The sequence below is a fragment of the Protopterus annectens genome, chromosome 5.part1 (genome assembly GCF_019279795.1).
Source record: "Protopterus annectens isolate FY-2018-M chromosome 5.part1, PAN1.0, whole genome shotgun sequence".
NCBI lineage: Eukaryota > Metazoa > Chordata > Ceratodontiformes > Protopteridae > Protopterus > Protopterus annectens.
In genome coordinates this window covers 611,859,225-611,885,526 of record NC_056736.1, presented here as the reverse complement: position 1 = coordinate 611,885,526, position 26,302 = coordinate 611,859,225, and the positions used below count along the sequence as shown (strand labels likewise).

The 26,302-nt window shown below is 40.9% G+C and overlaps 1 protein-coding gene across 2 annotated transcripts in view; it reads right to left on the bottom strand.

Moving 5' to 3' along the window:
• The window catches only part of LOC122803561 (probable tRNA methyltransferase 9B), a 784,173-nt gene that overhangs the window by 530,947 nt on the left and 226,924 nt on the right, over nucleotides 1-26,302 (bottom strand). For both annotated transcript variants that reach the window (XM_044073224.1, XM_044073223.1), the window contains exon 2: nucleotides 20,968-21,168. In XM_044073224.1, the coding sequence (XP_043929159.1) occupies nucleotides 20,968-21,121 (154 nt within the window). In that variant the 5' untranslated portion in view covers nucleotides 21,122-21,168. The remainder of the gene's footprint in view (nucleotides 1-20,967; nucleotides 21,169-26,302) is intronic.

The following is a 26,302-nucleotide window of genomic DNA, read 5'->3' as shown; positions in this document are numbered from 1 at the left end:
AACATAAATGTAGACGTTAGAGTGTATTCACTGTTGCAGTCATCACATTTGGGTTATCCCTGCCAGGGTAGCCCTCGGCCAGCCCGAATACCAGAGACTTAGTATTTCTGCGTCGGTTGCAGTCGCTCCAGGACTGACGTCAGGTCGTCAGTAGTATAAAGAAATGCAGCCAATGCCATTACATCAGTTTTTCTTGCCCTAACCTGTCAGGAGCCCCCAAGTAGGATGTAAGTTCTGGTGGAAGAACCCCACAAGTAGAAAGTAAATACCAATATGTCCCTTGTAAGGAAAGAGAAGAAAAGGGGGATGGAGGGAGGGAAACCAGGACTGCAACAGTAAATACACTCTAACATCTACAGTTATGGTAAGTGTACACAACTGTACTATGGTCTTCGTGTTTCACTGTTGCAGTCATCACATTTGGTTTGATTCCCAAAGCTGAGGAAAAGGGTGGAGGCAGTAAAGTAAACTAGGGGCTGGCTAGGAGGCCCTGCAGGACTGCAGAGGCAAACCCTGCCGTGGATTTGGAGAAGAGAGGCAGGTGGTAATGCTTGGTAAAAGTGCAAACAGACATCCAGGTGGCAGCCACCAGGATGTCCCTGGTGGGGATTCCTCTGAGGAAAGCTGCAGAGGTGGAGGCTGCTCTGGTGGAGTGTGTCCTGACCCCCTTGGAGGGAGGCTTTCCATGTTGCTTCTAGCAGAAATGTATGCAGTGTGCTATCCATTTGGAGAAGGTTTGTTTGGAGATAGCTTTGCCTTCTGCTCCTGTAGCAAAGCTAACCAGCAGTTGATCCAACTTCCTGAAGGAGTTTGTCCTGTCCATACAGAATCTGAGCTGTCTGTGTACATCTAGAGAGTGCAGAATCCTTTCCCCCTTGTTCTGGAGGATTAGGGAAAAAGGTGGGCAAATAAATAGACTGGTTGAGAGCCACACTGGGCACCACCTTGAGCATGAAGGATGGGTTAGTTCTGACAGACACCATGTCAGCATGGAAGATGAGGAAGGGTTCCACAGCCATGAGCGCTTGCAGCTCAAAGAATCTCCTGGCTGAAGTGATGGCCAGAATAAATGCTGTTTTCCTGGGGAGAAATTCTAGCTTTGCAGAAAAGCTGGTTCGAAGGGGGGCAGGGTGAGCTTTTCCAGTGCAAAGGTCCCAAGCTGCAGTTGGTGCCCTTCTGGGTGGCCTGAAGTTACTAGCCAATCTTAGGAACTGTTTGATCAAAGTGTGCGAGAAAAGGGGCTGCTCAGAGGGAAAACTAGCAGAAATAGCAGAAGCATGAATTTTTATAGAGGAGAAAGAGAGGCCAGTGTGTAGCAGGTCAGCTAAATAATGCAGGAGGACAGGGAGGGAGGGCTGTGCCGTATTGGCTCCCTTAACCTGGATCCAGGTGCAGAACCTTTTCCATTTGTCAGCATAAGACTTTCTGGTGCTATGGCGTCTGGCCTCACGGATAACATCTAGAAACGGTTTACTGAGGTTGGCAGATTGGTTCAGAGTTGGGGAATAAGCCAAGCTGCGAAATTGGGTGTTTGCAACTGGGGATGCATGAACTCCCCTTCCCTCTGGGTCAGGAGGTTTGGAATCTGAGGAAGGTGCCATGGGGGCAGTAGTGAGAGGCTGCGCAGCAAGGGGTACCAGTGCTACCAAGGCCAATTTGGAGCTATCAGAATGGTCCTTGGTTTTTTCCTCCTTTATTTTGAGCAGTACCCTGGGGATGGGAGAAAGTGGAGGAAGGGCATAGGCCGATAGGTTGACCCAGGGGAAAGGACGGAACATCCACTTTCCAAGCCATGCAGTGATGCTCCCTGGTGCAGAATTTGCTGAGCTGATGGTTGGTGTGGGAGGCAAAGAGGTCAACCTCCAGGGTGCCCCATATCTGAGTTATTAGGGTGAAGGTTCTTCTGTTGAGGTGCCACTCATGTGGGTCCAGAAGATTTCTGCTTAATTGGTCTGCCAGAGAGTTGAGAGAGCCTGGCAGGAATTGCGTTAACAGGTGTAGTTGCATGGCAAAGGCTATGTGCCAGAGGGTCATGGCCAGCCTGCACAGAGGTTAGGAGTGAGTCCCTCATTACAGTGGTGTTGTCTGTTTTGATAGCGAGCCCCTGGAGAAAGAAGGGGGTTTGAAAGCGGTCAATGCGTGCTGCACAGCCATCATCTCTTTTTGACTGATGTGCAGACGGGTTTGCTGCAGGCTCCATTGGCCCTGTATGCACCTGCCGTCCAGGTGTGCCCCCCAAGCATAGTCTGATGCATTTGTCGTGAGGGTCTGGGTGGCGGGGGGGTGGTGAGAAAGACAGTCCCTTGTTGTGGGAGCATGCTATTGCCCACCAAAGAAATCTTTTCTGATGCAGGGGAATTATAGGTAGAAGAGGTTCCAGGTCTTGAGAGTGTTGACACCAAAGGCTTTTTAGATACCATTGAAGATTCCTCATATGCAGTCCAGCATATGGAATGAGTAGTATGTAAGATGCCATGAATCCCAGAGCTTGCAGGATTTTCCTTGCAGATAGCTGGGGCTTGGTGGCTAGTTGAGTGAAGCCAGCTGTTGGGAAAATTTGTTTCTCTGGTGTAAAGTATGCCATCTGGGATGCTGTGTCCAGGCTTGCTCCCAGGAAAATAATCCTTTGGGTGGGCACCTGTTTGGATTTTTTTTCGTTGATTGTGTACTCTAGGGAGGTTAGAAGGGTCTTGACAAAGGCCAGGTGCTTGAGCAGCTTTTCCTGGCTGTCTGCCTGAATCAGGCAGTTGTCTAAATATGGGTAAATCTGGATATTTCTTTGTCTGCAAAAGGCAATGGCCAGAGCCAGACATTTTGTGAAAACTCTGGGAGCAGTGGATAAGCCAAAGGGAAGCGCAGAGAACTGAAAGCGCTGAGATCCTGCCCTGAAATGGAGGTATTTCCTGCATGATTCCCTGATAGGAATGTAGAGGTAGGCCTCTTTTAGATCTAGGGTAGTTAGCCAAGCGTCCTTGGACAGCATGAGTAGTAGCTGCTGGAGTGTGAGCAATTTGAATTTTAGAATCACAAAAAAGGTGCTTACAATAGGAAAAGTCTGGAGTAGAAACCTTGGCCTATCTGTTCTGCAGGAACATGCTCTACTGCCCTCATAGAGAACAGGGAAGGATTTGCTTTTGAGCCTCTGCCCACTGGTTTGGTGGTAGATCTTGGAACCCTTTTGGGGTTGGAAGGGTGTGTAAGGAAAATTTGTATCCCTGGGACACTATGTTCAGAACCCAGTGGTCGCTGGTAATGGTGGCCCAGGTACTTGCGTGAAAGGAAAGTTTTCCTCCTAGGGGTAAGTGAAGATGGGCAGAGGGAGGGGGTGGGGGAGGTGAGTCATTGTGAGTTCTTACCATAAGGGGGTGGCTTAGAACTCCCTGGTTTTGAAGTGGAGGTAGTCCACTGCTTAGATCTCTGCATTCCCTGTGGCTGCTGTTTGGGGGGGGTCTAGGCTGGACTGGTTTACTGGAAGCAGGAAAGGACCAGTGTTTAGTGGGACAATGCCTGCTGAACCTAGGTGGCTTGACCTGCAAGAAATCATTAATTGTTTGCATAGATTTTGCTTTCTCTTCAATCTTTTTTAGGATCTCTTCTGCCTTGGTGCCAAATCTTTGTTCAAGGGGGCATCCAACAATTTAGACTTGACATTGTCTGGCAAGTGCTGTTCCTTTTGCCATGCATGCCTTCTAATGACAGAACCAGTGACTGCTGCCCTGCAAGAAGCTTCTAGGGCATCAAAACCACAGTGCGACGTGCGTTTAGTTACTTGACTTGCAGAATGCATTAACTCCTGTAATTCTTTAGATTCTGCCTAAGCAGGAAAGGAAGAAATCTTTTGTTTAAGGAGTTCCAGGGTATGTTGCTGAAATTTCAGCATATGGAACTGACAAATTAGTGCCCTGATAGCAAGAGTAGCTGAGGTGTATACTTTTTTACCCCATCTGTCCAGTGCTCAGGAATCCCTATCTGAGGGGGTGGGATTCTTAGCAGAGGTTGCTTTAATCCCTTTAGGCTCTTGAGAAATTACCACAGGGTCAACAGTAGGATTCTTAAAGAGCAATTTGTGTGAGTCAGGGACTCTGTAGTAACTGTCTGTTTTTTGGGTGCAGGAGGGAGGGTGTCAGGAGTCTAGCTGGATTCCAGGAAAAACATCCTCCACAACATCCAGGACTGGGTGGATGGCCAAGGATCTGTGCTGTGGAAGATCTAGGAATTCCCTGAGTCTCTTTTTAGACTGAGGTTAGTCTTGACTCTCCCATTGGAAATGCTCCCTTAAGGTATGCAAGGTTTCCCCAAAGGTAAACTCCTCTGGGGGAGAGGTTGAAGGAACTGAATCCTCCACATCAGAGCCCTCATAAGGAGAGAGGGGGTGCATGCCTTCATATTCAGATGCATCAGATTCATCTGACTCTTGTTCAGACAGAACTACACGGGATAGATCTCTTTTCCTTTTGGAGGGGGTAGCTTGGCTTCCCCTGATCAGCATGATAAGGTCTTCCACCATTTTAAGCATTTGAGACTGAGGCAAGGAAGCAGGTGCTTGAGAGTGGGTCAGTTTCTTGGGTGTGGTTCATACCCTGGGCCTAAGAAACTCGGTCGTTTTTGAAAGAACGGTAGTCTCGAAAGAAGACGTTGGCTTGTGTCGAGAATCGGTAGTGTGAAGGACTTCCTCTGAAGCCGGTGCCTGCTCAGGGGCTCTGGACCAATCCAAGGTAGAGATGACCACAGGATTCTTAGTCGAAGAAGAGTTTTGTGGCATACTGGACTCTGAAAGGGTCTCGGAAGCCACCTGCGAATCCAAAGAAGAGGGCATCAGGGGCTGTGAAAGTGCCTCGCTGATTACCGCAGAACTGATGACTAGCTTAACAGAAGCGTCGTCTGTCTCGGTCTTTATCATTTTTCAGAAGATCTGCTGTCGGACGGCTTACCAAAGCCATATCGGAATTTGAGGACTGTAAGCGAAAATACCTGGCTACAATAAGGGCCCAATGATGGATAGCTTTGGCATTAAACAAAGCACAGAAGAGACAATGGGGGACGTTGTGGTCTGGGCCTAAACAAGTGACACAGTAAGAATGGAAGTCTCGGTGTGGTATTTGCTTTCCACAGGCGAGACAATTATTAACTTAACTTTTTCTGACATCTGTTAGTGCAAGAAAAAAGGATCCCCAATGGGGTACTTAGCTTTAGAAGACTTCAACTTCAATTTGGTAGATGAAAACACAGGTAGAGACTGACTGGCACTTGTGTGAATGGCTTCTGCTTCGGGCTCCACGGCAAGAAAGACTGATGTAACGGTGTCAGCTGCCTTACTTTATACTACTTATGACTTGATGTCAGTCCTGGAGCGACAGCAACCGACATAGAAATACTAAGTCTCTGGTATTCGAGACGGCTGATGGCTACCCTGGCAGGGATAACTCACTGCAACACTGAAACAAGAAGAACATCTTACCTTCCACTCCACTGACTGTTTTCTTTTTGACCTTTGATTCTTCCTTCCCTTGGCTCTACCCACTCTGTTCGCCCTACGGGCTCACTACGCTCCCCTATCCTACCCCCAAATCCCACCCACCCCAATACTCATACACTTATACTTACCTAGCCACTGTCACCACTTCCACAGTCCAATCCAAACTACCCATCATAACCCCCAAAATACCCTCCTACAGTTCACCCAGTAAAGTAAGCCTACCCTTTTGAGTTTATTGCCAAACACACCTTATTCTGATAAACAACCAAACAATTAACCTAAACCATAATCTTTTACTCAAATAAAATAACTTCCCAACTTAACTCACCCCTTACTTTTACTCTCATGACCAACATTATGACCCTCAAACCTCTATCCCTACTTACTCAAATAATACTTCTAATTACCTTAACTTACCTAAACTACATCACTCAACCTACTCATGCAAACCACTCCCCCCCATTTCATACCACTACCCCATCCTCTACAAAGTACACATTTACTGTTACCCTTATATCTCATAGGTTCATAGATTAGTACTAAGCTAACTGCCCTTGCAAGCCACTTTAAGCCTAACCAATTATCCCCTGAGAGACTCAAACCCTGCACCTTGTGTTTGTAAGGCAAACACCTTAACCATTAGGTCACCCTCCTCCCCAGTCTCTACCCCTCAACACTAGCATGCTCCTCTCCTGTAGACTCTTACCTAACTCTAAAAAACACTGTTCCCAACTACACCAATGTAATGTCCACAAAACTCTCTGCCTGTATACTACACCCCAAACAAACCAAATACCTCATCCATCATCTTATCTCTAACCTTCTCTCTGGGGACATCCACCCAAACACAGGCCCCTCTACCACACCAAATCCAACCCCCCAACCCCATCCCCGTTAGTCACCCCCTATACCAAACCCTTTCCCAAATTTGGCAAGGCAGAAATAATACCAGCCCTACTCCACCAAAACAAGCATAAACTCACATTTATCTCCCTCTATATTCCCCTAGAGACAATATCTCATCTTTTGACGATGCGCTCTCCTGAGTCTCTACCAACATTACTCACGAAACCATAAACCTGGTAGATGGGAACATAAACTGGGCCACAATCCAATCTCCCACTAACTCGCTCAATATTAACTTGTATAACTTTACACAACTAATCAATTCCACGAACAGGCCTTCCAAGAATTCCATTACTGGAAGTAAAATGGACTGGATTCTAGTATCCCATCCTCACTATATCTCTGACAGTGGTATTCTCCCAGACCCACTAGCTGACCACTTCCTCACTTTTGCCCACCGTCTCCCCTCTTCCATACAACTAACTTGCACCTATATTTCCACTCGTTGCCTAAAGAACTTCAATTTTGAAACCTTCTCAAATGTACTAAAAAGCACAAACTGGAACCCATTAATGACTCTTCCCCTAGATAATGCTCTCTCCTACTTTAACTCTACTTTCACAAATCTGCTCAACTCCTTTGCACCTCTAAAAATAAAACATATAAAAATTAACCCTGTACCGTGGTTAACCAAAAACACCTTAGCTACCATGCGACTCCATGACAAAGCCTGGACATGTTAGCAAAACCACTATTACCCTAACTGAATATAAAACACTATGAAATAAACTCAAAAAACTTACTACCTCAGACCGCAAAGCCTATTTCTCCACTCTCCAAACCAACCACAACACCAATTTCAAACTAGTTTGGAAAGGAATCTCATCTCTCCTCAACCCAGAAAAAAAAGAAAACCCTTGCCCAAACCTAAATGCCTCTGACATGGACTTAGCCACCCAATTTAACTCTTTCTTCACAGAGTCCATAAGCAAGCTAACATCGTCCTTCAATAACACCTCTACAACCCCTCCTCAGCATACACCCATCCCTTCCTCCCCTAGCATCCCTTGCCCCCAGCCTCCACCTTTTTCTATCAATCCCATCTCTATATCCACCATAAAAAACTTCTCCTAAAAATTAAAACCTGGTTCCAATGCCCCCAATGAAATTCCCTCCTACTACCTAAAAGTAGCCACAAAAGCCATTGCTCTCAGCATACTAATTAATCAGTCTATCTCAGAAAGCCAGGTCCCCCAGCTCTGGAACAAAGCCTTTATTATTCCTCTGCATAAAAGAGGTAATAATGACATTCCAAACTTCCCCTCTACTGCTATATTATCGCCTATTTTTAAGCTTCTTGAAAAATGTATTCACAAACAACTCTTACCCTATCTCATCAACAACCAGCTACTTACCCCCACAGCATGGATTCAGACCTGGTCATAGCACCTCCACTGCTCTCCTCTCCTTCCTTGAAACAATTAAAGCCCGTGATTCTGTCCATTTAGTGTCCACCCTTCTCCTTGACCTCTCCAAGGCATTTTACACTATTTTCCACAACCTGCTCCTTAATAAACTCTCCAAACTAAACCTATCCCCTTCCTGTACCAAGTGGTTCTCCAGCTACCTCACAACCAGACAAGCAGTCAAATGGAATAAAGCCACTTTACCCTTCCTTAATACTCCCACAGGTGTCCCCCAAGGTTCCATTTTAGGCCCCCTACTATTCAACATATTCATTAACGACTTCTACCAAGCCATTCCAAACTCCAACCTCATCCAATATGCTGACGATTCTACCATTATCTGCTCCTTCTATCCCCACTCTAAATAAGCTTACCCAAACCACTTTCTCCTCTACTGAGCAGTGGATGCTAGACAATAGTCTGGCTCTTAATGCAACCAAAACTAAACTTATGTTACTCACCGCGTCCAGTACATCCTCCCTAAACAAACACTCATGTACAATCACCAGCAAAAATAATACTCCCCTAGAAATAGTCTCTGACACTAAACATCTAGGAGTACTCATAGATGATCAACTAAAAACATTTACAAATAAATATAAAAAACCCCACAAAAAAATTGGTATGCTATACCACCATAATCATTCTCTCTCTCTTCCACTAGGCTCATACTAGTCAATACTTATCTCATCTCATCCCATCCCTCCTATATGGCGCATCTATCCTCACCAACCTGCAATCCTCCCTCAAAACAAAACTCTCCTCTTGCTATAACAAGATACAAAAATTTGCAGCAGTTCACAGAGCCATTTCTCACCATTGTAATTCTCTTCATCAACTAAACTGGCTTGAGCTACCTAACCTCCTCACTTATACCCAACTCATCCAAGCACACAAACTCATTTACAACCCCTCTCTTTGTCCCTCCCTAGCCACTACCTTTGAAATGTATGAATCAGAATGACTTCTAATATCTAATTCCCAAAAACTAAATTAAATTACACAAACCCACGCATCCGGCTGGGAATCACCTAATGTCCTTCTCTGTTGCACGCTTCTGGAATTCTCTACCATCTCCTATCTGCATCACCAGCAGTCTCTCCTCATTTAAAACCTTACTGCACTCGCATCTAACCTCACAATGGAAGTGCTCCTGTTCCCATCCTACTTAATCCTTCTAATACCACTTCCTACTATCCTAGAACTAAATATGCCATCACTGCCTCCTATAATTCCACAGCTCTATTGAACTATTTGACCAGGTACTTAACAGTTGCTGCCTTTTTTTTTTTTTTATTGCAGTTTTTTTTTTTTTTTTTTTTTTTTTACACAAGTGTTTTTTTATTGCCGTTTTACAAACTATACTGATGTATTCTATCATTGTTGACCTTTTATTATTATATTTACTTTGCATTCCTATGAGATAATATGTCATGTAACTGCAATGTGTACTATGTATTTGTATTTTTCTGGAGCTATTCTCCCCAGGACTCTACTGAAAATGGGCTCCTTGTGGCCCAATTGGACTATCCTGGCAAACAAATTGCAAATAAATAAATCACTCAATCAGTCAATCTACTGTTATGGAAAGATTTTACACAATTGTAATGTCTCTGTGCTGGGTTTCCCTGAACTCTGCATTTGCTTTGACTGCCTTCTCCTAGATTGTCTGGGTCTCTCAGCATGGGGAGGACCCTCTCATGTCCTGTTTGGAGGGGAGGGCTGTGGTTTGGAAGGGTATTATCTATTGCACCTTGGTTTAGGTGACTGGTAAAATTCCTTCGCTGTTTTTATTTATTTTCCTTTCTTCTACAGGTTAACTACCTTTTCAGCTGAGGATCAGAGAAGAATTATTTGTAGAGTGGAACATCCAGAAGTTTAGTCCTGAGCCATGCATGTCTGTGATTGACAAACTGTGGCAGCAGCTCTGCATGATGTATCCAGGGCAGCATAGCCACACTTTAAGGAGTGTCTGGAGACTTCTGAGGCTTCTTTTACTACCTGTTTAATCTCCTTTGATAAGGTTCTATTAGGAACAGTCTCTACCTTACACAAAATTTTGCCTTGTAAGGATTCAAGGTACTTCAACATATGAAACTGGCAATTTGATGTTCTCATTGAAAGTGTAGCAGAGGTATAAGCTTTTTTTTTTATTAACTAATTCCAACTGTCTGCTTTCCCTATTATTGGGTAGGGGGGTGTCTAGTTGGTCCCTTAAGATACACCTTTTGTGGACTCTGTAGAAACTACAGACAGGTCAGCTTTAGGATTCTGGCACCGGTGCTTGCAAGAGTCAAGCACCCTGTAAAACCTGTCAGAATCCTGGGAGCGTGTTGTAGAGAACTGATGCGCAAATAAGTGTTTTCAAAGAAACTATCAGGCACTATATGTACATGAGGGATAGCCAGAGGTCTAAGTGAAAGTAAACTCAATAATTCAATGAGTAACAAGGTCACACAGACAAACCAATTAAAAACTACAAGAAAAATCTAGCCAAGCAAGATTTTCCACTGTTTGGTTCCTTAAAACCTCTTGCACTGGAGGTAACATGAGATATATGCAAATGACCCCTTAAGAACAACAGGTGTTACAGCTACACGGCTGTTCTGAATGCCCATGACTTTTTCCTTTTCAAAGTCCGTTATGGATAAACTCAGGCCAATAAAGCCAAACCCCACTAGCTGTGGACATGCATGTTTCAGCCTTCTTATTAGCACAGCATAAGTGAACTGTTATGGATGAGGTTAGCCAAACAGACTTAAAAAGGAAAAAATCACGGGCATTCAGAACCGCCACATAGCTGAAATACCTGATGCCCTTAAGGGATCATTTGCATACATCCCATTTTACCTCTAATACAACAGGTTTTAAGGAATCACACAGTGCAAACATCTAGATTGTTTCAGTTTGTTAGCTGGGATATTTTGTAGACACCCTAGTGGGTTATGGACATCAGCTGGCTAAGACAACCCTGTGTTTCCAAAGGTTAGCCAAACAGTTCACTTATGCTGTGCTGATGAGGCCATAAGAAGGCTAAAACATGCATGTCCACAGAGAGTGGTGTTTGGATTTACTGGCCTGAATTTGTCCACAGAGAGTGGTGTTTGGATTTACTGGCCTGAATTTGTCCATAACAGGCTTAAAAAGGGAAAAACATCATGGGCATTCAGAACTGCCATACAGCTGAAACACCTGATGTCCTTAAGGGGTCATTCTGCATATATCCTATGTTAGGTTTTAAAGAATCACTCAGTGGAAAATCTAGCTTGGCTAGATTTTTCTTGTAGTTTAAACTCTGTACTTCCATGCAATGGATATGAGCTTGTTAGAACTGTTAATATATGAAGGCCTTCTTCATTCTATGAAAGGTATTGCTGAAAGAAAGAAGTCTCTTCTGGGGAAGAGGAGAAGAGAGTGTATCAGAGGCAGGGTGAAGCAGGGATGGGTAGGTCGAAAGTGCCAGGACTTAATCAGATAATGTTCTTCTTTCGGCTTTTCCCAGTTAGGGGTTGTCACAGCGGAACTCCAGTCCACTAATGATTGGCAGTAGATTTTTATGGTGCCGAGGTGCCAGCTCGATGCCCAACCTTCAATGAAAGCACACCCATTCACGCATGTCTTTAGAACGCCACTCGACCGCAGGGAGGACATGCACACTCCACACAGAAGGCGCTCGAACGGGAGAACCTCTTGCTGTGAGGCAACAACGCTACCGCTGCACCACTGCGGCTTCAGGACTTAATCAGATAAACTTAATCAGATAATAAACAATTATTTAACCCAGTTTAAATAACCCTTCTAAAGTCATATGATACAAAAGCCCTCTTCTTAATCTAAATTTAAAGAAACAAACCCATTGCACAGACTTTTACTGTTTTGATAAAATAAATACATTCATAAAAGTATACAAATTAAACACCATTTCCCAAGATGTTAAAACATACTTATTTGTAAACTCTGAGTTCTAACCATTTGGTTTAAAGTATTGTAAAACATTACTTCCACCTTTTCCAAAATTACAAACTTAAATTCATGGTTAGGATAATCCTGGTCTGTAACATTAGATGAGGATCCTGGCAATTACAGGGAATTGTACTGGCAATTGTATTTAAATGCAAACAGCTGGCTGGGTTTGAACGAACATACATCTATAACCTGCCTTTTGAAACTAAATGCACTATCTAGGTAAAAAAATCTAAAAGCACGATCTTTAGCATTAAATTCAATAATGTTTTATAATACTTTAAACCAAACAGAACGTCTAATTTTACAAATAATTATGTTTTAACATCTTGGGAAATTGTATTTTATTTCATTTGTATATTTTATGAATGTTTTCAAATTTATTTTGTTATCAAAACAGTAGAAGTCTATGAATATATTTGTTTCTTTACGTTTAGATTAAGAAGACAGGTTTTGTACCATGACTTTAGGAGGTTTATTTAATGGGTTATTTTAAATGGTTTATTATCTGATGAAGTCCTGGTACTTTCAGGATGAAAGCACTTATCTTGGCATTAAAGGATTTTGTAGCAGCTTCCGTGGTGGCTCTGGCATTCTTTGGTGGTTGAATTCAACATTTGTTCATGTTCATTTATTTTTCTTTGGGGTGGTAGGTGTTTGGAGTATGACAACTCATCTTCAGAGTGTGAGGAATTGGATTCTTCCTGAAAAGCTACTTCTCTGCCCCTTTTAGAGGGGGAGGCTTCAGGGGCACTAGTCATAATGTGGGTAGGCTCCTTGGATTTCTTGAACTCCATAAATTCCAGTGCTATTTTTAAGAGAACTTGGGCTTCGACCTGAGCTGATGTGGCACACGGCTGAGTAGAGGAAAGAGGAAGGCTGACAGTTCACTTCGGCTTTACTGTCTAGCAGGTATGAACTGAGGGTGTAGTTGTCCAACAGTGACATCAGCATTGGAGTTCAGTAACTGATGTAAATGGAGCATCTCCCCTGTTACCCACAACACTTATGTAAGAAGCTGACACTTGCTGAGCGACCTCAGACCCACATGGCACCTATGGTGTGGAAGAAGTGACTAGTAAGTCAGGAACCATGGCTGCCTCCTGATGGGTTGTGCCAGAGGGTTCAGGCTTAGAAGTCGCCTGACCAGAGGGTTGTGAAATCGCCTTACCCGAGTTGCTAGTCAACTTGGTACCATTGGTCAAAGTTTCAATATCAGATCAAAGTCTTTTTACTTGAATTTACTGTCTTTGCATTTTTTTTTTTTTTTTTTGGAATGACACTGGCAGAAGCTGTGGTTTGTGAATACGCAGCTGAAGCACAGGATTATGAAGACGAAGAAGGAAAAACAACACAGGACTCCATATTAGTGGCTAAGACTTCAGCCTTGCATTTCAGGGTCTTTGCTTGGATTTAGCATAGTGGAGACAATTAGAAATGCCATGCTGAAGCTCCAAGCAGAACAGAACAGAACAGAACAGACACAGCAAGTGAAAATCTTACTTTTAAACAATTTTTAACCTTTTCCAGCATGAAGTTAGAAGTACACAATCCGCAAAAAGGTACTTATCTGAGTGATAGAAAAGTGAGTGAAACTCTGGAAAGAATGAGCTGACAAACTGACTGTAACACACTATGAGGTGCATTAGACTGCACAGTGAGAAAGAACTGAAGATGGTGCCAAAAGACACCCTCGTGTCCAGACATTGGTCCTCAGACATCAGTAAGCTAGGGATGATGCAAAGACTCTGAAAAATCAGGCAGGTCACAGGCTTCCTTGTGGCTGGAAGACCCAAGAATTAGTACTGCAACACTGACTACAAAGAACATCTGCAGCTTCACAGTGTTAACTGCTCATACACAATAATCAGTTGCTGCTGCTAAGAGCTCAACAGGGGTTTCACACCAAAACTGGTCAAATTAACTGGTTTTGTGTGCCACTCCAGTTACCATCTCAGTAGAAAAGACCAGGTGAGATAATGTGTTTTATTTTATTTCTTTTGCTGATATGGGTTTATGATTGGTTAGTACTGAATGTAGTTACAAAAAATAATTGTGGAACAGTCAGTCTCAGACGACATGAAAACTAGTAAGCACTAGAAAACATGTATAGTGATGCAAGGTAACATCTGATCACGTGTGAAAAAAAATTGCCTATTCAACAGTAATGCAGGGAAATGCTTCCTGCAGTCACAAACAGAATAATCCCAAAGAAGTGAAACATGAGATGTGTTTGCAGAGTGCTGGGAGGCAGAAGTGGGAAGAAAAACGATTCATCTAACTGAAAGTTGAAAAACAATGACAGAAACGGTTTAACTCACAAATGTACTAGAGGGATGCCACAGCTTCAGAATCATGTACAAAAAGTGTGTGTGTGTGTGTGTGTGTGTGTGTGTGTGTGTGTGTGTGTGTGTGTGTGTGTGTGTGTGTGCAGGGTAAGCAGAAGCGTAAACCTAAAAAATGTCAGGCCTGAACTGGGGAGCGAAAGTGCATTATAGAAAGGTGACATCATTTTGCATTTCATAGGTAAGCACCAAGCTAGCTGCCCTTACCATTTCAAGCCTAGTCAATTTGACTTTTTGTGCTTGAAATAACTATCCCTTAAGGTATTCTGATTTTCTTCCAACTGACAAAACCTACAGCTTAGCGACCACTCTAAATCATCTGAACAAGTAATCCATACTGTTATCCTGCACGTGGGATGTGGCTGGAAAAGATATGCAGGTATTAGTTCACTTATCCAGTTTAGTAAATAAAGTAAAATAAACAAAATAAATAAAACTTTTAGAAACTGTGGATGATGTGTGAGTAATGCCATTTCTAACTACAGGCCTGAAATTATTATTACTATTGTTGTTGAAAACTCTGAGGAAGTTCAACACTTTTATCTGGTTTTGTGGAAAAGCATCGACAGTAACAACGTATGAAAATTAACAGGGTAAGGAATGCTTACCATGCAGAGCAGATGCAGGAGATGGGAAACCCACGAAGGAAGAAATAAGAATGTGGAGGCTGGAAATATTCAAGCTCTTTTTGACCCTCCAGTCTTTCCAGCACCATTAAAGCAGAGTCCCACTGACCCAAATGGAAAGTACTTCCTTAGCACACTGAACAATGTGAGAGGTCAGAGGTGACAGCTTGAGGCTGTATGAGTCAGAAGATTTTAACAGGTTTCAAAATGAGCCTGCTTCTTAGTAGCACCTGCCAAAAGTGTGTGTGTGTGTGTGTGTGTGTGTGTGTGTGTGTGCAGGGTAAGCAGAAGCGTAAACCTAAAATGTCAGGCCTGAACTGGGGGCGAAAGTGCATTATAGAAAGGTGACATCATTTTGCATTTCATAGGTAAGCACCAAGCTAGCTGCCCTTACCATTTCAAGCCTAGTCAATTTGACTTTTGTGCTTGAAATAACTATCACTAAGGTATTCTGATTTTCTTCCAACTGACAAAACCTACAGCTTAGCGACCACTCTAAATCATCTGAACAAGTAATCCATACTGTTATCCTGCCACGTGGGATGTGGCTGGAAAAGATATGCAGGTATTAGTTCACTTATCCAGTTTAGTAAATAAAGTAAAATAAACAAAATAAATAAAACTTTTAGAAACTGTGGATGATGTGTGAGTAATGCCATTTCTAACTACAGGCCTGAAATTATTATTACTATTGTTGTTGAAAACTCTGAGGAGTTCAACACTTTTATCTGGTTTTTGTGGAAAAGCATCGACAGTAACAAGCGTATGAAAATTAACAGGGTAAGGAATGCTTACCATGCAGAGCAGATGCAGGAGATGGGAAACCCACGAAGGAAGAAATAAGAATGTGGAGGCTGGAAATATTCAAGCTCTTTTTGACCCTCCAGTCTTTCCAGCACCATTAAAGCAGAGTCCCACTGACCCAAATGGAAAGTACTTCCTTAGCACACTGAACAATGTGAGAGGTCAGAGGTGACAGCTTGAGGCTGTATGAGTCAGAAGATTTTAACAGGTTTCAAAATGAGCCTGCTTCTTAGTAGCACCTGCCAAAGTTGCTGAAGTGCACACTGCACTTATTTATTTAAACTGCTGTTAATCCAACAAGAAAACGCTGCAGGATAGAGCTGGGAAAATACGTTGCTCGTCGGAACCAATAACAGGAATTCTAGTAATAACCAGAAGAAATCTTCTCGTAGGAAAAATTTATTCAATAAAATCCATATGCGATAAAAACCATATGCAATGAAAAGAAAACTGGAATACTTTTCACATATACAAACTGAGTTAAGCGCTTTCGACTGGATCCAACAGCCAGTCTTCCTCAGAACTAAAAAACACTTAGAAAAGAAGAGCTTTTATGCTGTTAAAATCAGCGGTTGAAAACCGCGCCAAACGATAATTTGAATGGATTTCAACCTTATTTAAAGAAACAGTTGCTTGTTACTGTTTGGAATCAAAGCGGTTGTTGTCATATAGAAATTCCGCTAATGTCTTACAGATATATAGGCTAATATTTCAATTCAGATAGCAACTGATCTATCCACCAAATATATTTGTACATGCATGTTAACCCACAATGAAGTTGTTGCTACTATGAGATTGTCAGCATATCAAATGCATATAGTAAGTAGATGTTATGGGAAACATCCATTGCCCTCCATACTTCTACCAACAAGATTGAACACAAATAATTGGATGTATACTATAATATCCAATGTTAAAATAAAACTAATAATACTAATGCTGATAAAACAATATATAAACATATTGCTAAAACGCAATGAACTAATCAATATATGTATATGTAAAAATATAATACTAGCTTGGATATAAATGATTAATTCAAAAAACCTAAAAACGCTAAATAATCAGAATCTATGTACCATAATTAATAATATCCTATACTTATCCACTATATAAACAACCTAGACTATACCAGAATCGCAAAATAAAAAGCGCGAAATAAGCAAAAATAAGCTAAAGAAAACTATATAATATGATATTCAAAGAATCTATTACATATTAATACATGAAAAACTGTATGTATTATAGTAGGTTCTATTAAATAAATTATTATACTATATTAAATAATATAAATAGTTACATTAATCATACTTATTCATATCTCTTTGCAAAAATATCCTTACATAAATATTTTAACATAAATTTACTGTCTTTGCATTTTTTTTTGGAATGACACTGGCATTGTGAATACGCAGCTGAAGCACAGGATTATCAACACAGGACTCCATATTAGTGGCTAAGACTTCAGCCTTGCATTTGGTCTTTGCTTGGATTTAGCATAGTGGAGACAATTAGAAATGCCATGCTGAAGCTCCAAGCAGAACAGAACAGAACAGAACAGACACAGCAAGTGAAAATCTTACTTTTAAACAATTTTTAACCTTTTCCAGCATGAAGTTAGAAGTACACAATCCAAAAGGTACTTATCTGAGTGATAGAAAAGTGAGTGAAACTCTGGAAAGAATGAGCTGACAAACTGACTGTAACACACTATGAGGTGCATTAGACTGCACAGTGAGAAAGAACTGAAGATGGTGCCAAAAGACACCCTCGTGTCCAGACATTGGTCCTCAGACATCAGTAAGCTAGGGATGATGCAAAGACTCTGAAAATCAGGCAGGTCACAGGCTTCCTTGTGGCTGGAAGACCCAAGAATTAGTACTGCAACACTGACTACAAAGAACATCTGCAGCTTCACAGTGTTAACTGCTCATACACAATAATCAGTTGCTGCTGCTAAGAGCTCAACAGGGGTTTCACACCAAAACTGGTCAAATTAACTGGTTTTGTGTGCCACTCCAGTTACCATCTCAGTAGAAAAGACCAGGTGAGATAATGTGTTTTATTTTATTTCTTTTGCTGATATGGGTTTATGATTGGTTAGTACTGAATGTAGTTACAAAAAATAATTGTGGAACAGTCAGTCTCAGACGACATGAAAACTAGTAAGCACTAGAAAAACATGTATAGTGATGCAAGGTAACATCTGATCACGTGTGAAAAAAAATTGCCTATTCAACAGTAATGCAGGGAAATGCTTCCTGCAGTCACAAACAGAATAATCCCAAAGAAGTGAAACATGAGATGTGTTTGCAGAGTGCTGGGAGGCAGAAGTGGGAAGAAAAACGATTCATCTAACTGAAAGTTGAAAAACAATGACAGAAACGGTTTAACTCACAAATGTACTAGAGGGATGCCACAGCTTCAGAATCATGTACAAAAAGTGTGTGTGTGTGTGTGTGTGTGTGTGTGTGTGCAGGGTAAGCAGAAGCGTAAACCTAAAAAATGTCAGGCCTGAACTGGGGAGCGAAAGTGCATTATAGAAAGGTGACATCATTTTGCATTTCATAGGTAAGCACCAAGCTAGCTGCCCTTACCATTTCAAGCCTAGTCAATTTGACTTTTTGTGCTTGAAATAACTATCCCTTAAGGTATTCTGATTTTCTTCCAACTGACAAAACCTACAGCTTAGCGACCACTCTAAATCATCTGAACAAGTAATCCATACTGTTATCCTGCACGTGGGATGTGGCTGGAAAAGATATGCAGGTATTAGTTCACTTATCCAGTTTAGTAAATAAAGTAAAATAAACAAAATAAATAAAACTTTTAGAAACTGTGGATGATGTGTGAGTAATGCCATTTCTAACTACAGGCCTGAAATTATTATTACTATTGTTGTTGAAAACTCTGAGGAAGTTCAACACTTTTATCTGGTTTTGTGGAAAAGCATCGACAGTAACAACGTATGAAAATTAACAGGGTAAGGAATGCTTACCATGCAGAGCAGATGCAGGAGATGGGAAACCCACGAAGGAAGAAATAAGAATGTGGAGGCTGGAAATATTCAAGCTCTTTTTGACCCTCCAGTCTTTCCAGCACCATTAAAGCAGAGTCCCACTGACCCAAATGGAAGACTTAGCACACTGAACAATGTGAGAGGTCAGAGGTGACAGCTTGAGGCTGTATGAGTCAGAAGATTTTAACAGGTTTCAAAATGAGCCTGCTTCTTAGTAGCACCTGCCAAAGTTGCTGAAGTGCACACTGCACTTATTTATTTAACATTTGTTTACCGGGAAAGTCCAACTTGGAATGAGCCAATTTTCAGCAGAGGCCCAGGGAGAAACACTCCAGATGCATGTCTTTGTAAACTTGTGTGTGTATGTATATGTGTATATATATATATATATATATATATATATATATATATATATATATATATATATATATATATATATATAGACATATATGTTCCGCCTCCCACACACCCCGTAAATTAAATATACCAACTCTAAGATCGCACTACAGAACATAGTAGAAAGTGCGTTTGTTAGTTAGGTGTTGTTATAGGTGGAGAGGATGTTATTTAATATGCATTGTAGTTTTCAGTGTTATGAAGCACACTTTCAATGTTCTGAGTTTTCAAAGTTCTGGGATTTAGATGTTTTGGTCTCAATGTTATGAAATTCAACATTATGAAATTTCAATTTTACGAAGTAGACCCGTGTCTGTGTGTGTATATATATATATATATATATATATATATTATTTCATTTATTTATTTAAAGCTTGTTAGTCAAGACAGAGCACTGAGACACCTAGTGCTACTCAGCTTGGCACTTAGTTTCTTTGGTTATAGTTCAGCTAACTAATCCATAGAAGTGTAACAGTGATAATTTGAAAGCAACCAAGCATGAAGAAATGCATAAATCAGGACAATATATACCATCACTGATTACTGCAGACAGTAAATAGGCAAGACTACTTGTACTCCAACATAATATCATATAGTATGTTTCCATGGGGATAACAATATATACACAAAACAAAGAAATTGCACTATGTGCAGTTACTGGGCATGGGATGTGAAGGATTGTAAGACATGATTCAAATGAGAGAAAGAAAGAAGTAAAAAAGACAAAAAATAAGCAGAAGTGTGTGGAAGAAACAAAAAGGAAGCATGTGGCTACCTCCTACTTTTGTTCAAGAGATCTGGGCAGTATTACTGGAGTTTGGGGACATGTTTACTGGTATGCCAAGGTGCACTCACCTGATGAAGACCATGTGGGCACAGGGCCTCAGCAGTGCAATAAGCAGGCCCCTTACAGTGCATCAAAGCAAATTAAGCAGACCATGACAGATGGACTATAGCAGACGTGGGATCTGGGGGTAATAGTTTACTTTTGTTTGAATGCAACTTATGACAAAATATAAACTAACAGAAACATATTGCTTCCTTTTTAATACACAGTAATAGCATGTATTTCTGATGCCCAATTTGAAATAGACTTAAGTCCAGGAAGCCAGCAAGTAGAGAGGGAGCTGGAGTGGTAGACGGAGGAGGGGGGGATCAGCAAATGTTCCAAATAGCAAAAAGGCCTTGTAGTTGTTAAGGCTGGCCCTGCCCACCAGTACCAATCACTGAATCTCAACAAAAAGAAGATCATTGGACTTGCCATTGTATTAGTATTATTTAACTGGGTAAGCCCACTGCACAAAAATGTCTCATTTCAGGGGCATTTCATTAGCAACATTTAGTTAAGTGACTTACTCAGAATCACAAAGTCTGCAAGAGTAAACTAAAGGAATCAAACCCATGACTGCAGTTCATAGCCTTAACTCTGAATTACACTGGCTTATGTATCAGTTCATGACTTTCACCTTATTGGTACTGTGGTACCATAAGACAGGAAGAAAGCTGCTCAGAGAAACACAGTCGCAATAAAAATAGCATAAACTGTTCATACCTCCTAACAACTAACAGTGAACATAGAAATCGGCAAGTGGCTGAACAGAAGTGACTGAATGCAATGAAAACAATGGACTGTCCATAAAACTGCAGCTGATATTTTCACCATTAAAATCAGCAAACATAAATGCAGTGGCAAAAAAAATAAAAAATAAAATAAACTTTAAATAATCTATTTGATTAAGAATTGCAATACTTGGGTCAGAAAGTTCAGAAGGAGATATCTGCAGTGTCAAAGAATATTAAAGATAATCCAAAACAATGAAAACAGACTGCTTCTTGACAAACTAAATTAACCGAGTTAGATGCACTGGAAATATCCCATAGTATATAAATAAATGACTTTCACCTTATTGGTACTGCACAAAATTGCCTCAGGGCAGATAGCCTAGTATGAACCTATGAACCTATAAAATGTGCCTCCTCATTAATTCTAAATTAAGAAAAAATGAGAAAAATACCTAAAGCTTACCAATATCAGCAATGACACTTCCCGGTTCCTGATCGAGTATGAACTGACGCACTCTTGGCCACGCCTTATAGCGGGTGTCATTGAAATAAGGAGCAATCTTCTCATAGACAACATGAACATGGTCCTTTTCCAGCTGCGTGGCCTCCTTCTCCATGACGAATGACCCAGTTCTGTCATGGAACACAGTGTTGCGTCTCACAGCTAAAACAGAAATGTAGGAAGAAATTAGAGTGTGTATATTCCGTACATACTCATTACACATATGCCTATTTACATTCAATAAAAAGGGACAGACAGCCATTTCATCTGCTGATAAAACAAAGCAGCAACACTGAAAGGTCACCTGCAAATGTTAAAAAGGGTAAAAAGAAAATTACTGAGTGGGGGGGGGGGGACTGACTGTGTGTGTGTGTGTGTGTGTGTGTGTGTGTGTGTGTGTGTGTGTGTGTGTGTGTGTGTGTGTGTGTGTGTGTCTGTGTGTGTCTGTGTGTGTGTGTGTGTGTGTGTGTGTGTGTGTGTGTGTCTGTGTGTCTGTGTCTGTGTGTGTGTGTGTGTGTGTGTGTGTGTGTGTGTGTGTATGTCTGCACGTCGTGTGTCTGTGTGTGTGTGTGTGTGTGTGTGTGTGTGTGTGTGTGTGTGTGTGTGTGTGTGTGTGTGTGTGTCTGTGTGTGTCTGTGTGTGTGTGTGTGTGTGTGTGTGTGTGTGTGTGTGTGTGTGTGTGTGTGTGTGCGTGCGTGCGTGTGCGTCTGTGTGTGCGCGTGTGCGTGCGTGTGTGTGCGTGTGTACACATGTGAATTTGTGTATGCACAAGCATGAGTTTTTAACATGATATATTTAGTCCTGGTCAATCAGGTGGAAGTGCAGAATGTCTACAGAAAGGAGCCACACCCTTCTGTGGGGCTTACAACAAAGGACAGGAACAGCAATGAAAGTCAGACATAAGGGGGATAGTGTTTCAGGGGCAACGTCTTCTCCAAAAACGGGAAGCACTGTAACTGGGAGATGGCAGGAAGGAAGTCACATTTGACAGGCTCTAGGAGGACATTAGATGCAGTCAGTATGGGGATGTAGTGTCCTATGCAAGGACTACAGAAACCACACCGGACTGGGACGTCATACTTCTGTTCAGAGAAGGGGCTGTCAGACTCCAAATCAGCACCTTTGAAAGGCTTGAAAGGCCAAAAGGAATACAAAGATAAGGGTAGAAGGGCATTAAAAAAATGGAAACTGCAGGCAGACTGCTCAAGGGAGAATGTACAAAGCAGAAGAGTCAAGCGGAAGGCAGTGAAGTCAGGAAAGAGGGTTTTGTCAGTTCTGTGACACCAGGTGCTTCTTCATGAGTGCAATACCACTGACCAACAAAGCAACACCCGGATTAGAACCCACATGGGTTCTAGATGACCAGTTAGCTATCCACCACACAACATAATTTTTATTCAGATTTACAGGCCTGTCAGAAATGCCTAAATGGTGAATAGTATCAAAGGTCTTGGACAATTCCAGATATGGATGTATTGAATTGGCTACTTAATACAGCCAGCTTAGTAAGCAAATTAGATCACTATACTCAAACCCAACACAACTATTGTTCTCATAATGCTCATGTGTTAAAATGACACATTTAATTGACAAATTTAACTTCAGTCATAAGGTCACTGAAACAACAATGACGACCTCAATAGTGGAAATCACTCATTATGTTATTCATACAGATCAGATGAAACTGCCAACATTGCCTCATTACTACCTACTACTCAGACAAGCTATCAGGCCACTTGTCTGCCTAACCTACAGGAGACGGACATGTAATCATCACATAAACATCCTTCACCATACTCACTTGACTGAGCAACATTGCTTACTGTTCAAACTAGCTCTGGCTGCCTTTTACCCTTCTCTCGGTCACTTGCAGGAATTAACTTTACTCAAGGCAAACAAGGCCAGGTACACAAGCAATGACTAGCTCACCCCAGCAATTCAAACAAAGGGACAAATCATGAAAAGCAAAGTAACAGGCTGTTCTAGGTATAGGGATACATCTTTTCTTCACTTGTACCTTTTTACACAGGCAGTTAGGCATCACAAAGCCAACCTTTTTTTTAATTTACTACACAAAAGGCAAGGGTAACTCCAGTAGCTTCTACAAAGAGGCCAACCAACCTGTATCCTGGGCAAAAAAGGTAAATTCTTTGGCCTTCCAAAGGAGGACAGATCATTTACTAACCCCCTCATAAATGAACAGGACCATGTGAAAAAAATGTCTACTCTGCGCTTTGATTGCACTATACAATGCTGTCTGCAGATGATAGTAAAATGAATGACTCATGGATGCCATATTTTTACTTTATACACAACTAGAATGTGGATAAATATGACTAAAAAACTCCCTGACAGAGGAAGCCCGGGGGTTGATCTCTTCAACTGGTTCCTTAAAAAAATAATTCTTGTTTTACTGCTAAACCGCTTGTGCACATATACAACCTTATCCTGATGGTAGTAAAATCCTTACTTTCAAGGAAAGCAACTCTTGCTGTACCCTTCCCCTACGGCCACTAATCCAACCTCCCTGACTTCATTTAGAAATCTTTCTATTTTTCTTTTATTGTATTTTTTTTCCATAAAGCTTGCAGTGCAGTGGATCTTGAAGTAGCTTAGCCTGCTGGACTTGGGGCATCCTTAGGCAATGCAGGAATTGCCTCATGTACACCGACAACCAACTAGCCCCCAAACATATGAATAAGGTAAGCAAGAGATGTGATAATACAATGTCATTAGAGGCAAGGCTCTCGTCTACAAGCACCTACACTACCAAGCAAGTTGTCAGCATACAGACAACACCCATCTCACATAGGACTGACCTGTTGTGTAGACCCATATATCCTGAGGCTCTCTCCCCAAAACAGAAAGACCTCCCAGACACTGCACACACACACACAAAAAGTCCTCAGTAACCTCAAGAGCACGCCACAAAACAACACCCAACAAGTCACACACTGCCGCAACCCTTGGTGTCTCAACCTCTGAGGCAATTCATACCATTACATAGCCTAGTATTCTGGTCATAAGAGACTCCATACAAAGAGATGTCCTACTCACCTAGTTAAGCAAAGAGAGAGAGAGAGAGAGACTGACTATCATTAGCACAAACATGAGTTTAAGACCACAAAATTTTCGTATGGATGATCAGGAAGTCAATACAGTTTTTAGGGACCTAGTGACATAGGACATATTCTTCATATTGTATAAGACTCCAGTTATTGTTCACTGTATAATTTTGTAACAACTAGCTTGACCTGTACTGGAGCTTTTCTCCCGAGGCCTCTGCTGAAAATGAGCTACTACCTAGTTGGACTATCCTGGTAAACAAAAGTAAATAAATAATAAATTGTGGACAGATTGTTAATTACAAGGCATTCAGAAGATGTTTTAAACAGATCTCTTGCAAAGGTAGATAAAAGGAAGGATCTAGATAATTTTAGGAATAGGAAAAGGGATAATTCTACTGATGAAATTCAGGAGGTTTATTCTGTCAATCATTATGCTCTTTGTGGAAAGGATAGGTAGAATTCTTAAGACATTTTGCTATATTACACAGTCAGATGAGATTTTGGGGAAACAGACTGCATTGCAAGTTAAAGCTGTCATACAGGAATTCCTCAAATATAGAGGATTTTATGATAATTGTAAAGGCTGTAGTGTTTTAATTAAGAATCCTGATTTGTTGGTTTGTTTCATCTTTTGTCTTATAGACTTATTAGATGTGAAATTTGTATGATTTAAACATTAAGAAAGCACATGTTGCCAATGTGCTAACTCGTTTTTACTTACTAAAGTAAAAAAATAACTCTGATGCATTACTGACCAATGCGTGTTAAGAAATATTTGTTTTTCAAGGATTTGACAAATTTAATTTGGTGGAAGTGTGAAAATTTTTGGTTGGTTAGTTTACATTTCCACTGTTCGATATATGCTATTTGTCAAAAACTCTGTTTATTTGTTTTATAAGATGTGGATGGTGGGCATCCCACAAAGGTAGCAACAATATAATATTGTATTTTCAAGCAAGTATCAACAGCTGCCCCAACGAGCTCTGGACTCATAGAAGGGGATTATTGAAGGATAGAGACAGACTATTACATTTTGGATTTAAAGAGAAATAACAAAGGTCAGCAACAACAACAAGGGCAATATCAGTGAAAGCAGTAAATTTATCCACAATACTGCAGTATTATTAGTTCTGCTCCCAAAAAGACCTATGGGAAAACTAAAAAAAGTATGCATTGTTGATCGGAGGGAAAAGAAAGGGACTTTTCATCACAATAAAAAAAAAAATGTAAAAGTTTTGAAACAGAATCAAACTGAGGGCTTGACAGTTTCTTTGGGGAATACAAGATTTCTTTGTAACAAAACTGTTTTTAAATGAGGGATTAAAGTTCATGCACACATGTAAAATATTGGACTAAATATTTTTAGAGCTTTGACCTTTGCCAAGCAAAGTAACAGTTGAAACATTTTTGTTCACTGAAGAAATAATCTTAAGCAATTAACTCATGGTGGGATCAATTAATAATGAGATCTTAACAGTCAGTTACATTTTTCATACCTGTTTACAGATACGTCAGCTAGGATTTTATTTTTTTTTTATAATGTAGTGAAAATGAACATTGAAAAGTATATACAACGATGTAATAACTATTATGTAAAATATAATTTGTGTAAGGACGAATGTTATATCGTATAATTTGTGTAAGGATAAATGTTGAATCTTAACATGGCTACAAAAAAGAACTGATGTAATTTTTAAACCTGCTGATAAAGGAGGACATACAGTTGCTATGTCTAGGCTTTTCTACACACATTATGATTTGTTAAATATCACAGAAGAATACTGAATATCTACTCAAAATCCATTATGAGAAATACAGGATAGGTTGCAGGTATTACTGAATCATATACTTTCTTCAGATAATAAGACAGAGGAAGAATGCACAAATTAGTTGTGAAGCTGAGACTGTTTGTGTTGTACTCCTTGCTGAAAATACATAAAAATATATCAAGACAGAGTTGGCCTACTGTCCTGCAAGTAAGAGGGGGACTTTGGAAAGGGTTGGTTTGATGTTGGACATTCTTTTACCAATTTATGTGAAAAAAGTTTTATTTCTTATGTAATGGATCCATTTGATTTTTTGAAACATTTAAAGACAGCACAGTGGAGAAGAGGATACCTTTTGGTAACTATAGATATTTTGAGCTTCTATTCATATATCCAGCATTATACTGACTTGGAGGCTGCCCAGTATTTTTATAGGTACGTACTAAGCTAGCTGCCCTTGTG